At 31.1% G+C, this 13,772-nt stretch overlaps 2 protein-coding genes across 4 annotated transcripts; one reads left to right on the top strand and one right to left on the bottom strand.

Annotated features, from left to right (window-relative positions):
* Nucleotides 1-697: 697 nt before the first annotated feature.
* On the top strand, nt 698-6,899 carry LOC125816322 (potassium channel AKT2/3-like). 3 transcript variants are annotated; one of them, XM_049495911.1, is made up of 11 exons: nt 699-1,007; nt 1,628-1,846; nt 3,787-3,945; nt 4,043-4,100; nt 4,265-4,582; nt 4,657-4,896; nt 4,970-5,287; nt 5,377-5,565; nt 5,704-5,779; nt 5,878-6,444; nt 6,584-6,899. In XM_049495911.1, exons 1-11 carry the CDS (start codon nt 763-765, stop codon nt 6,709-6,711), a joined length of 2,517 nt encoding a protein of 838 aa, XP_049351868.1. In that variant the 5' UTR covers nt 699-762; the 3' UTR covers nt 6,712-6,899. The 3 variants fall into 3 exon arrangements, 2 of the variants coding, with proteins under 2 accessions (XP_049351868.1, XP_049351869.1); XM_049495912.1 differs by having other exon boundaries at nt 702-1,007; nt 5,881-6,444; XR_007442224.1 differs by lacking the exon at nt 6,584-6,899 and having other exon boundaries at nt 698-1,007; nt 5,666-5,779; nt 5,881-6,076.
* Nucleotides 6,900-8,633: 1,734 nt separating this feature from the next.
* On the bottom strand, nt 8,634-9,367 carry LOC125816352 (embryo-specific protein ATS3A-like). The gene has a single exon (XM_049495947.1). It carries the CDS (start codon nt 9,207-9,209, stop codon nt 8,700-8,702), a length of 510 nt encoding a protein of 169 aa, XP_049351904.1. The 5' UTR covers nt 9,210-9,367; the 3' UTR covers nt 8,634-8,699.
* Nucleotides 9,368-13,772: the final 4,405 nt, after the last annotated feature.

Raw genomic sequence — 13,772 nt, 5'->3', positions numbered from 1 at the left:
AGGTGGGGGTGTAAAAAAATAAAAAATTGAAATTAGAAATATCTTTTAAAAACAACTTTTAATATTTTTTTGGGAGGGGTGGTGGTAGGGGGTGGGGGTAGGGGTGAGAGTGGGGTAAAAATATTGAATTTAAAAACAAACTTTAAATTATTATTTTTTTGAGGGTGGTTGGGGGGGCTGGTTTGAGGGTAGGGATCAAATAAATTGATTTTTTCAACAATTATTTTTTAATTAGAAGTTGGAAGAGAGTTTTGGAAAATGTTTTCCTTAAGTTTTGAAGGGAAGTCATTTTCCTTAAATTTGAGGAAAATGAGTTTATTTGAAAAATATTTTCCAAAACATTTAACCCAACCAAACATGAGAAAATTGAAAAACATTTTCCGAAAAATGTTTTTCCATCATACCAAACACACCCATTATCTTAATCCTCGAAACTTTTAAATCCTCCTAGCTAGCAAATTAAGAACATACTAGTCACTAGCTAGCAGGTAGTGCAATTTTACACAAGCATCTTTCAAAGGTCACTTTTGACATAAATATTATTGGACCACATATGGTCCACATTCCATTATTTCATAACACACGCCACAATTTAATGAGCTTCTATGTATGCCCTCCTACGTACACCATTTACAACCAAAATAGTACTCTTCCTCTCTTGCAATTATTCATCTAACTTTATCATTAACCCCCCACAATTGTACTATCATTTTAGCTTTTTTGCTCATATAGATAGGTACATATCTCTTTGTTAACATCAATATGCAAATGAGCTATTCATACAATAACTTCACAAAAAACATGATTGTTGAAGATAGCAAGAAAGAGCAACATGTTGTACAAGATGATAATAGCCATGAGAGTAGCAATTCAGCTACTTCCATAGATGATCTTAGTTTCCGGAACTTGTCCAAGCTCATTCTCCCTCCTCTTGGTTCCAATGATTCCAACACAAATCAAACTCACGAGAAAGGATTTATCATCACTCCTATGGATTCAAGATACAGGTTCGTAGGATTAATAAAGAGTTTAATTAACTTCTATATACTGACAGTCACTACTAATGAAGTAGATAAAAATAATTTCTAGCCATAGTATATATATCAATATGTTTCATATAACTAATTAAGAAGAAAGAAAAAAAAAAAGGAAAAAGAAAGTTGTAGATTTTGTGTAATTTCACTTATTTGCAATTTCTGAATCAGAAATGGTATGTCCCAACTACTCGAAGCTTTTGTTTATGGATTGTCATTCCTAAAAATAGAAATTTCTAGAGCTATATATACCACTTGGTAAAATTAATTTCTTAAATCAAAATCGATAAATACTTTAGGTGCTAGAGCCTAGAAATGATTCAATTTTAAAGATCACGTCAGGCATAATTAACCATGGTCCTATAGGGTAATATATGTCATATAGACGTGGGGGTGTTTTGAATATTTATTCGAGTCAAGGGGATCTACTAAAAACAGTCATTCTATCTTATTAAGATAGATATAAAATTGTGTACGTGTTTAATTCTTTTCAGACTCCATTTATGAAATTACACTGATTATGTTATTCCTATATTTATTTATTTTTACATGTAGATTGAATATTGTGTAAATATATATATGTGTATTTGTAGGTGTTGGGAGAGTTTAATGGTAATAATGGTGGCATATTCTGCATGGGTATGTCCATTTGAGATAGCATTCATGCGCTCAAATCCAAACACAACTCTATACATAACAGACAACGTTGTTGATATCTTCTTTGCTGCTGATATCTTCTTAACTTTCTTTGTTGCCTATATTGATGCTACAACTCAACTCCTTGTACGTGACAGGAGAAAAATTGCTATAAGGTACGTAACATATATACATCCACAAAATTCAAATTGTTCTATAGTATTATAATAGAACATGTGATCAGAGGCGGAGCCAGTATTAAGAGTTTGGGGGTTCTAAATTTCCTTTGTCTTCCTTATCATTGATCTATCAATTAGTTTTGTTAGGGGTTCACAAGTTATTACTTAAATTTTCTAGTACTAGAGTCTCGGAAAAGCTACTGGGTTCATCCGAATTCACGAATCCCGCCTAGCTCTGGCCCTACATGAAGAGGCTAAATTCGATGCTTAATTTTTTTATATAATTAATTACCTTATAAGCGTATTTGATTTGTGTAAATAACTTTTACACCAATAATGCATAGAACTTTTTAATCATTCATGCATTTTTCTCAAAAGTTTAACCTAGTTACTCCCTCTGTCCCAATTTATGTGACACATTTCGGATTTCGAGATTCAAACAAGTCTATCTTTGACCATAAATTTTTCATATATCTTTTAAATATTTTGAATTATCAATTATTGAGACTTATAGTACTTTTTATGTAGTTTACAAATATATAGATTTCATTTTAAATAATTTGAAGATTCCATGAGCAAATTCTCGGTCAAACTTAACTCGTTTGACTCTCGAAAAGCGAAATGTGTCACATAAATTGGGACAGAGGGAGTACTAATTATCACCGACAAGGAAAAATAATAATTAAAGTTAATTCAACCACTAGGGAAAAAAATTGGTTCTTTATTTTAACCTCATTAAGCAAATCAAAAAGCTCTGTGGGTCCAAAATGACCAATCATATATAGAATTATTGCACACAACACTCATCGAGTCTTGGCACTTTAAAAATAAAAATAAAAATAAAAAATCTCTTTTGGGGTTAAACTCTATGGAATCAGAAAAATAGAATATTTGATATATAAAAAATAGTGGGAGAAGTATATATATAGCACAATCTAGAAAAATTTTACCCGTCTTCTTTTTTTCTTTTGGGTCAAAGAAAAAATGTATATAGAAACGTGAATGTAATTATTTAATTCTATAAAGGTTGATATTCTTGCATATCACGAATGAAATTTGTGATGACAAGTAGATTTGATCCTTTAAAAAGGAAACGCATTTCTCATATTTGCTAGAACGTTGGGTACATATATGACTCTTTTTTCTTTTCTTTTTTTTGTATATACTCAGTATTTAATCGAAATAGCGAGGGTTTCAAAAAATTATAATAGGGAGAGTTTAGATTTTATTTGTTTTCCTTTGTATTTATTCGCTTGAAGCACCGTGTATCGATATATCAATTCGCTTTATATCTTATTATATCTAATCACTCTATATCACAGCGAATAAATATAAATTCAGAGCAAATTAATATACTGAACTATTAATTCGTTTGATAATCAGGATACTGCTATTTCTACAATTTCCTCTCTTTCTCTGCCTTCATTTGCCAATATTTGGTTCTGCAATGATCATCAGAATATATCAAAATCTATAAATCCTTTTATTCTCTGACAAATTGACTTGATATATTATAATTTCATTAGATCCTCTCCCCACCCAACATAAATAATTATAGAAAGAATTACCAATAAACAATTCAGAACACCCTTTTTGTTTCCATTATGAGAATCTGGAATAATCTTTTGGCTATACAAGTGGAAAGGTGCACCAAAAAATAAACAAATGAATTTTATCTCCAGGCACTAAAAAATAATATGAACCATATGACTTGTGCCAATCAATTCCCAAAGTAAAAAGTTTTTTTCACAATAGGTAAGCAACCAAATGTGTTACAATAAGATCATGTCATTACATAAGTTTCTTTCTTATGTCTCGTCTTTCTATAAGTGAGTGGATAGCTAATATCCGGATCGAAATTATATTGTATATATAAAATTATTATTTTTTAATATAATATAATAGACATTGAATTATTTTTGATGATGATAATACAGATATTTATCAACATGGTTTATAATGGATGTGGCATCAACCATACCATTCGATCTTTTAGCATTGTTGCTCACTGGCAAACACCAAGTTGGTGTTTCTTACTCTGTTTTAGGAATGCTCAGATTTTGGCGTCTTCGCCGGGTCAAACAATTTTTTACCAGGTACACTCCTCATTTTTACTACTAATTCTTTCTTATTTAGATGGCAAATGACATATCAATATTAAATTAATTATACTCCTTTTTTATTTATTGTCAGACTTGAAAAGGATATGAGATTCAGCTACTTTTGGGTCAGATGTGCCAGACTTCTATTTGTAAGTAATTGAAAAACTAACTTGTTGTAACAGGTAACTTCAAAAAAATGAGGTTAGTAACCTCATTTTTACTGATGGTTACCTTTCATTTGTCCTTTTAGATGACCTGATAATGTAAAAATTTGTACTCGTAAAGAAAGACTAATTTTAATTGTATGTAACAGGTAACACTATTAACAGTGCACTGTGCTGGATGCCTATACTATTTGCTAGCTGATAGATATCCACACCAAGGAGATACATGGTTAGGAACTATGAATCCAAATTACAAGGAGACAAGTCTTGTGATTAGGTACATTGCAGCTTTGTATTGGTCCATTACCACCATGACTACTGTTGGTTATGGTGACCTTCATGCTGTCAACACTTTGGAAATGGTCTTCATCATTTTCTACATGCTCTTCAATCTTGGCCTCACTGCTTATATAATTGGTAATATGACCAATTTAGTTGTTGAAGGAACTCGTCGCACCATGGAATTCGTAAGCTTTGTTACTTTTCTTTGCATTGCAAGTGTGTACAAATGTTTGATCATTAAATAAGTGTTTTGTTGCAGAGAAATAGCATTGAAGCAGCATCGAATTTCGTTTGTCGAAATCACTTGCCTCCAAGATTAAAGGACCAAATATTGGCTTATATGTGTTTAAGATTCAGGGCTGAGAGTCTAAACCAGCAGGAATTGATTGAACAACTTCCCAAGACAATCTGCAAAAGCATCAGGCACCATTTGTTTTTACCAACAGTGGAGAAAGTTTATCTTTTCAAAGGTGTCACAAGGGAAATTCTGTTACTTTTGGTAAGATATCACTATTGTTTGAATAAGGTTTTATATACATGTATAATTGTGTGTCTAATTGATAATTCTGCAGGTTGCAGATATGAAAGCTGAGTACATACCTCCAAGAGAGGATGTAATAATGCAGAACGAATCGCCAGATGAGTTGTACATAATAGTGTCAGGGGAGGTGGAAATGATTGAATCTGAAATGGAGAATGAGCCAACTGTTTGGACTTTCAAATCTGGAGATATGATAGGAGAAGTAGGAGCATTTTGTTGTAGGCCTCAGAGCTACACGTATCGAACCAAAACACTTTCACAGCTCTTGAAGATAAGAACTAGTAATTTGATTGAAGCAATGAAAACCAGACAAGAAGATAATATCATTATGATCAAGAACTTCCTTCAGGTTAGTGCAAAATACCCTGTGATATTCCCTTCCCTCTGGACAATTTAGAGCTGAATCTTGATATTCTGCCAATGTTATGGTAATTGCAGCATCACAAGAAGCTCAAAGGCTTAAGGCTTGGAGATTTACTTCATGGAGTGGGGGGAGATTATGGTGATCCGAACATGTATGTTAACTTGCTAACTGTTGCTAGTACAGGTAATGCTACTTTCCTTGAAGAACTTCTCAAGGCTAAATTAGATCCTGATATCGGAGACGCCCAAGGAAGAACCCCACTGGTACGTCCCCTCGTGGCCTACATTTATACTCGAAAAAGAAAGACTTTGTTTTTATTTACATGTTTGTGATGCCAATAACATTGTTTTCTCTTTCAAACAGTTTATGACATGATTATGTTTCTCTTTCTGATGCATCAGCACATTGCAGCATCGAAAGGGCACGAAGAGTGTGTCATGGTGCTTCTTAGACATGGATGTAACATAAACCTCCGAGGTAGTCATCCTCGATATATATTATTGTAAACTTCAGCAAGCTAGAATGTTTGACAGGGATAATTGGCTAATCAATGTGTCGATTTGTACCATAAAAAGCAGATGTAAATGGTCACACCGCGTTGTGGGAAGCTATAGCAGCAAAACACCATTCAACATTTCATGTGTTGTACCATTGGGCTTCTGTCTCAGATCCCTACATAGCTGGTGACCTCTTATGCACAGCAGCTAGAAAAAATGACTTAACAGTGATGAAAGAACTCCTAAAACATGGATTACAAGTTGACTCAAAGGACCGCGATGGATCAACTGCTATTCATGTTGCATTGGAAGAAAATCTTGAAGACATGGTAAAGCTACTTCTAATGAATGGAGCTGAGATAAACGATAAGTTAAAGTACAAGCTTTCTTCGATGAACCTAAGTGACATGCTACAAAAGCGCGAAGTAGGACACAGAGTTATGGTCTCCGACACAATGGATGAAGTTGCTCAAAAATGGCGCGAACAAGAGAAGCAGCACAACACAGAAAGTACTAGGGATCAGTCTTCTTTTAGAGTTAGCATATACAGAGGCCATCCTGTTATCAGGAGAAGAACTCATTGCAGTGAACCTGGCAAATTAGTTAAGCTTCCAAATTCACTTGCAGTGCTCAAGATCATTGCAGGTAAATTTACTTCTACATAGTTCATAATCTTTCAAATCCAACAACATCATATGTCTGCTAAAACATGAAAAGAATTGGTAACATTATTAATGTTTGGAACTGAGACGTAGTTGTGTTAATGTATTTACGTGTTGTACAGGTCAGAAATTTGGATTTGATGCAACAAATGCATCGGTTACGGATCAAGAAGGATCAGAAATTGACTCAATTGAAGTGATAAGAGATAATGACAAGCTGTTTATAGTTGAAGGTCCAAACTGCTTGTAGCAATACCTATTAGTAAGTTTCTGTTCAGATGCATATATCACTAAAGAACTCAGAAGAAAAATGTATAGTGGACATACAGTCCTTTCCTATTTGTGTTGCATATTGAGCACTTATTGCAGTGATGTATACTCAAACTTTTGCCTGATCTTATTGCAGTGGAAAATCTACTGATGGGATCAAAAGGTTGATATTATTGGTGTTACTTTAGTAGATTTGAGTCCCACACTTGACATGATTTAACCCCACAATCCACATACTAAAAGTTAAAGGATGATAAGGAAAACTTTGTATTAATTCATTCCATTCAAATGTCAATTATCAGATTCTGAAAATATTCTGGAGTTGTATCAATGTTCTTTCTAGAGGATACCCCATACAATTTATTGTAGCAAGGTAATTTGGAAAAGGAAGAAATTATGCTTTCTTAATTTTTGAAAATGTAAAAGGGTCAAACATATTTTTAACGTAGAACCTCTTTAAATTGACATTCGGTGAATTAATAAACTCTCTAAGATAATATTTTTCAATATTTTCCCTCTCTTTTTTTCTATCATTCCTTAAGCTCTCCTTGACTACACCCTCCTCGGCTTTGTTACACAAACACTAATCCTAAGCAATCTCTTTCGGTTTAGCAATGTCCAGATCTGGCATCTTTGCCTCACTTTTCAGGCACGATAAGTATTTCCTTATTCATAATTGGTTCCAAAGGTATTGTATCGTCTTTTTTTTTTACCCTCCCTAGGAGCTCCCACCCCTTTTGCTCCTTTGGTGACTCGAACTCGCAACCTTCTGGTTGGAAATGAGGGGTGCTTACCATCCGAGCAACTCCCTCTCGTCATATTGTATCGTCTTCAACTTCATCATCAACATGTTTTTTTGATGGTATCCAATTTATTCTAAGCTCTAGTCTCTAGAAGTCTGAACATGTATCATAACCTAACAAGTTATTGGCATTCATTTTATTGCGGTAATAGAAATTATTAATCATGACCTCAAATTCATAAAAGGTCATCTTTACAAGAATGTTCAATTAAATTCTTTAAGGCTTCATTCCTAAATGATGTAATTAAAATTAATCTTCATCGGATCTCAAAAATACTTTTTAAATTAATAAATATTTCTTTTGTCCCATATTAATTGATCACCTTTGTAAAAAATACTTGTCCCAAATAACTTGATCACTTACTAAATCAGGATAAAATTAATTAAATTTTTCTCATTTTGCCCCTATAATTAATACTCCATATGTCCCTAATTACTTGTCTACTTTTCCTTTTATAATTCTTTTTACCTATTATATCCTCAATTAAATGACACTAATTATTTTGAAAAATGTAGAACTTTTCATCCACTTCATAATTAATAGGGGTAAAATGGTAAACTCACTATGTCATTAATTATTTTCTCAATAGGTGTGTCAATTCAAAAGTGGACAAGTAATTAGGGATAGAAGGAGTACTAAATCATGTTTAATGTTCCCATAATTCCTCTTTGAAAACTTAAACAAAATTAAAGTTTCTAGAATTTATCTTTCCAAAGAGTTAACTAAATACTTAATTACTCTTTTGTAACCTTGATCACCTACTTTGAAGTACGTATAACTTTTATATGTCTTATCATATCATAAATTATTTTAATATCCCTATAAAGAGTAAATTAGTCAAATTAATCATTTTGTTTATGATTTCTTAAAATTATCTCTTCTTTTGAAGAAGCTGATGCAAAATAATTAATTTTGTAATTGAATATATGACATAAATTTATTGATTCACATTTAATTATATTGAACTAATTCATAACTCAATGCATTATGCCAAAGTTGTTTTTAAAATATTATCCGACACTTTATCCTCTTCATTCACCATTGTCTTCCATTAACGCTATCGTACCAAATGTTCATTGCATATAATGACATTTTATTCTCCAAACAACACATTTAAATACATGGATTAAATCTGCAAAACGCAAATTTCATACATAACGGATTCCTAGAGAGAGCGTTTCTTACAGTGATTAAATCCAAACCAGACTCCATTAGGAAGAAACTTATCATACTTAAAGGTAATAGCAGGACGATCTGGACCGTACACTTTGACGCTCTCCGGTTTCCAGCCGTCCGATCCAACCCTCTTCAAGTTTAGGTAGCAGATCTCATAAATACAGAGGCCACGGATCTGGAAAGTATCAGTAGAACAGCTTTCAAATATCTTCGACGATGGATCATCTAGCTTCGGCGCGTGGACCTCAAAACCGTAAGAATCTCCAAAAGCAATACTGACTCTGTCTCTGGTGTATTTAGGTGAAGAACAGCTTGTTTTGATCGTCAATGTGTATGAGCAGCTTCTAGCAGTAGCGGTGCTCTGATTGGTTTCGATGAAAATTAGGGGTTTTGTTGAAGTTGAAGTAATTGATGTTGCTTCAGAGAGACAGAAGAAGAAAGCAACCAAGCTGAGGACCAAGAGCGCAAAGAGGTGAACACTCATTTTTATTATCACCATCTAATTTTGATAATCGTTTGATTATTGCTGGATATGTTGTTGATGAACTTTAATAGCCTCACCCACCACTCAGTACTCACCACCTCATTTTTTCTTTTCTTCATTTTGTTTTTTACGCATATTGCGTATCGTATTAACGAAAGAAATTTCTATGCAACGTGGCTACTAAAAATAGTAAATAAACTTTAAAAAAAAAAAAATTGGTCCTACATTCTATAAACTACTATATTGGATTTGAACTCTATACGTAATTTGAAAATTTCGTAAATATAATTATGTTTCATAGCTATAATTTGCATATATAGCTATAGTTTAAGTTATTTTGTTTGTATAATTTGTGGGTGAGTTTGTATAATTCGCGAGAATGTTTGAATAATTGAGTTATTTTTGTATTTACTGAAAATAATAAATTTATAAAAATATAAACATCTAAACTTTAAACAGTTATACAAAAGTTAACAAAATATATTATACAAACGTGTGAATTATACAAATTTGAAACTCCAACCCACGTTTAATGTTGATTGTGAATGGTAATTAACAAAAATTATAGCTATGATGACTAGTAACTAGTATATATTTGCTTAATCATGTAATTTAGTACTCCCTCCGCTCTTATTTACTTGTCAAAAAAAAAATTAATTTAATTTCTCATTTTTTTTGTCATTTTGATAAATCAAGAAAGAATAAAAATTATTCTATTTACCCTCAATTTATTCACATTGAGCTAATGTATTTGAAAAAATATAATGAATAAATATGTTTGGTACTCTGTCAATTAATAAAAATAAAATTATAAACTTATTATATTAATTATTATTTTCTTAATAAGTTTGTCAAATCAAAATTTTAAAAGTAATATGTGACGAAGAATGTAGTATGAAACTCTAGCCCACCAAATATTATATTTTAATATTGAAATAATTTGAATTTTAAAATTTCTCTTTTTAACTTAATAAAATAATTTATAGTCATACATGAATTCAAATAAAATTCTTTGTTTTTAAAAGTTTATGCCAATCAAGGGATGTTAGTGATTAATTAGGGTTGTGCATAAATCAAATTGATCGATAAACTCAATAAAAAATGTTATTGGTTTATTATTATTGGATTAATGGGTTTTTAATGATTTATTCAAAAAATTATTGGGTTATCGATTCAATTTTGATTTCTAGTATTATGTTATTGGGTAAATCGATAACTCATTAAGACTATAGTAATTTACTATTTTAATCTTACAAAAATATTAATTTCAGTACCTTACTGGTTACTACTTTTTCCTCTAAGTATCCATTCACACTTCACAATTAGTTTGAGTTCATAGCTTCATATTATACAAAGCGTTAAAATCTAAAGTAAGAACTCTATTTCTCTTAATTTCTTTGTGTTGCACTTGTATAACTCTTTTCATGCTAGTTATTATTGTTCTATTTTATGAGCGTTCAGTAAAGTTACATTATTTTCTTGTCACGTCAAATCATTGAAGAAGTCATATTTATTTTATAAATATTTTCTTATCGATTAAATAAAAAAGCAAATCATTAAGGACCAAAATCAATAAATTATAAACAGATAAAAAATATCTTATTGACTTAGTTATTGATTTAGCATATTTATAAACAAAAAAATTATAAACCAAACTGATAACACATAAAATCAAACCAATTGATACACACCCAACATATGATTACTCTTTCAACACCAATCACTAGATATGTGTCAGTTAATTCCCCACACACGTAGTTAATTAATCAAAGGTCCAAATATATAGACAGCTCCATTTTCTTTTTCTTTTTCTTTTTCTTTTTAAATTGATTAATTATACATTAAATAATCACTAACAATTTGGAGTCTCATTAGTTCTCCGACCTGGAATTTTTTTTAATGTGATAGAACATCTGCCAAGTCCGATTCGGAGGCCCAAATCAATATAGGCGGGTGTATTTCTCAGATTCTAAACGTTTAGCTCTTCTTCTCTATGAGTAATTTATTTCTTTGAATTCGTGAGTAACACCAGGACTATTGGATCAATCACAGCCTTCTGAACTCGATGGATAATGGATCCGGTTACTCTACTCTTCTCCACTTAAATATCGAGCTTCGCTTTGTATGATGTGGGGCTTGAACCTGCAACTTAAGCCACAAATCCTTCACCTTTTTGTCACTCGAGCTAGGCCTTGGGGCCTATTTTAGTTAGAAACAACTCATTTTTATTCTTACTAGTTACTACTTTGAAGGTCATGTGTCGTGTCGAAAAACAAACTCAACCGAACGACGACCAAGATGAGAATCATTACTATGAAAAAAGGAAAATGCGGATCTAAACATAAAATCAGGGTCAGCTGGAAATTGTTATCAAATTTGGTTATTCCTACTTACTACATAAAAAAACAATACGTTGTCGATGCGGTGAAGGAAATTATAATTGGGAGAATCAAAACCCCATTTATGGATACAACACATCTGATGAAGTTCATCTGCAAAGAAAAGCTAAAGGCTAAAATTGTAACAGCAAGGTACCTGAGAAATCAAAAATACCTTTATTTGGCGATATATTAATCTCTGGAAGCAAACAAAACAGAGATTAAATCTTTTAAATACATCAATTAAAATACAAATTTCATCGATAGTGGAATTCTACGGCAGATCAGTTACATGAATTTGGTCCTACATTCTATAAACTACTACTCCATTGGATTTGAACTCTATACGTAATTTGGAAATTTCGTAAATAGCAATTATAGTAAATTTAATTATGTTCTATAGCTATAGTTTGTATATTTACGTGATGTAGTCATAGTTTTACTTGTCTTGTTTGTATAATTCGTGGGTGAGTTTGTATAATTCGCGGGTATATTTGAATAATTGAGTTGTTTTTGTATAAACTCAAAATAACAAATTTATAGAAATACAAACATCGAAACTTTAAACAGCTATACAAAATTATATTATACAAAAGTTATACAAGTTTCAAATTATACACACGTATGAATCATACAAATTCGAAACTCCAACCCACGTAATTATCGTTGAATGTTGATTGTGAATGTTAACTAACTAAAATTATAGCTATGATGACTAGTAACTACTATATATTTGCTTAACCATGTAATTTAGTACTCCCTCCGCTCTTATTTACTTGTCAGATATTTTTTAATCTAACTTCTCATTTTATTTGTCATTTTTTATAAATCAAGAAAGAACAATTTTTTTTTGCTATTATACCTTTAATTTATTAACATTGAGTTAATGTCTTTGAAAAAATGTGAATAAATCTGTTTGGTACTCTGTCAATTAATAGGAATAAAATTATAAACTTATTCTTTATAAATTTATGTCAATCAAGGGATGTTACCTAATTAATTAAGGTTGTGCATAAATCAAATTGATCGATAAATTCAATGAAAAAATGTTATTGATTTATTATTATTGGGTTAATGAGGCTTTAATGATTTTCTTTAAAAAAATTATTGGATTATCGATTTGATTTTGATTTTTAGTATTAGATTATTGGGTAAATCGATAATTCATTAAGACTATATTAATTTATACATAAATATTAAATATTAATTTCAGTACCTTACTGGCTACTACTTTTCCCTCTAAGTTTCCATTCACACTTCACAAATACTTTGAGTTCACAACTTCATATTATATCAAGCGTTAAAATCTAAAGTAAAAACTCTATTCCTTTTAATTTCTCTTTGTATTGCACTTGTATAACTCTTTTCATGTTAGTTATTATTGTTTCTATTTTATGAGCGTTCGATAAAATTACATTATTTTCTTGTCACGTCAAATTAAGAAGTCATATTTATTTTATAAGCATTTTCTTACTAGTTAAATCAAAAATTGAAGGTCAAGAACTAAAATCGATAAATCGTAAACTGATAAAAAAAATATCATATTGATTTAATTACTTATTAGTTTAGCATATTTATAAACATAAAATTAATAAATCAAACGTTTAACAAATAAAATTGAACCACCAATGCACACCCAATATATGATTACTCTTTTAACACCAATCACTAGACATGTGTCAGTGAATTCCCCACACACGTAGTTAATTAATCAAGGGTCCAAATATATAGACAGCTACATTTTCTTTTTCTTTTTTTTTTTAATTGATTAATTATACATTGTATAATCACTAACAATTTGGAGACTCATAATTCTTCCACCTGGAATTTTTTTACTATGTGATAGAACATCTTCCAATTCATTTAGGTCATAAAAGTCCGATTAGGAGGCCCGGGTGTATCTCTCAGATTTTAAACCTTTATCTCTTCCTCTCTATTAATTTTTAATTTATTTCTTTGAATTCAACAGGACTATTGACAAATATAAATGAAATATCAAGTAAAAGAATTAGGATGGAAGGCTTTATATGCGGAGCCTATTTTTTTAGTTAGAAAAACAACTCATTTTTATTCTTACTATACTTTGAAGGTCATGTGTCGTGTTGAAAATCAAACTCAACCGAACGACGACCAAGATGACAATGATTACTATGAAAAAAGGAAAATGCGGATCTAACTTAAAATTAGGTTCAGCTGGAAA

This window comes from Solanum verrucosum, unplaced genomic scaffold, assembly GCF_900185275.1.
Source record: "Solanum verrucosum unplaced genomic scaffold, falcon-dt-bn FXZP01000261.1, whole genome shotgun sequence".
NCBI classification, from domain to species: Eukaryota; Viridiplantae; Streptophyta; class Magnoliopsida; order Solanales; family Solanaceae; genus Solanum; species Solanum verrucosum.
This window is presented reverse-complemented; position numbering and strand designations above follow the sequence as displayed.

What these genes read in the sequence shown, in the direction of transcription:
- LOC125816322 (XM_049495911.1), top strand. Translation starts at nt 763, where the DNA reads ATGCAAATGAGCTATTCATACAATAACTTCACAAAAAACATGATTGTT. An exon ending in AGGAGAAAAATTGCTATAAG is followed by an intron (nt 1,847 to 3,786) that starts GTACGTAACATA and finishes ATGATAATACAG; the next exon opens with ATATTTATCAACATGGTTTA. An exon ending in GTCAAACAATTTTTTACCAG is followed by an intron (nt 3,946 to 4,042) that starts GTACACTCCTCA and finishes ATTTATTGTCAG; the next exon opens with ACTTGAAAAGGATATGAGAT.
- LOC125816352 (XM_049495947.1), bottom strand. Translation starts at nt 9,209, where the DNA reads ATGGTGATAATAAAAATGAGTGTTCACCTCTTTGCGCTCTTGGTCCTC.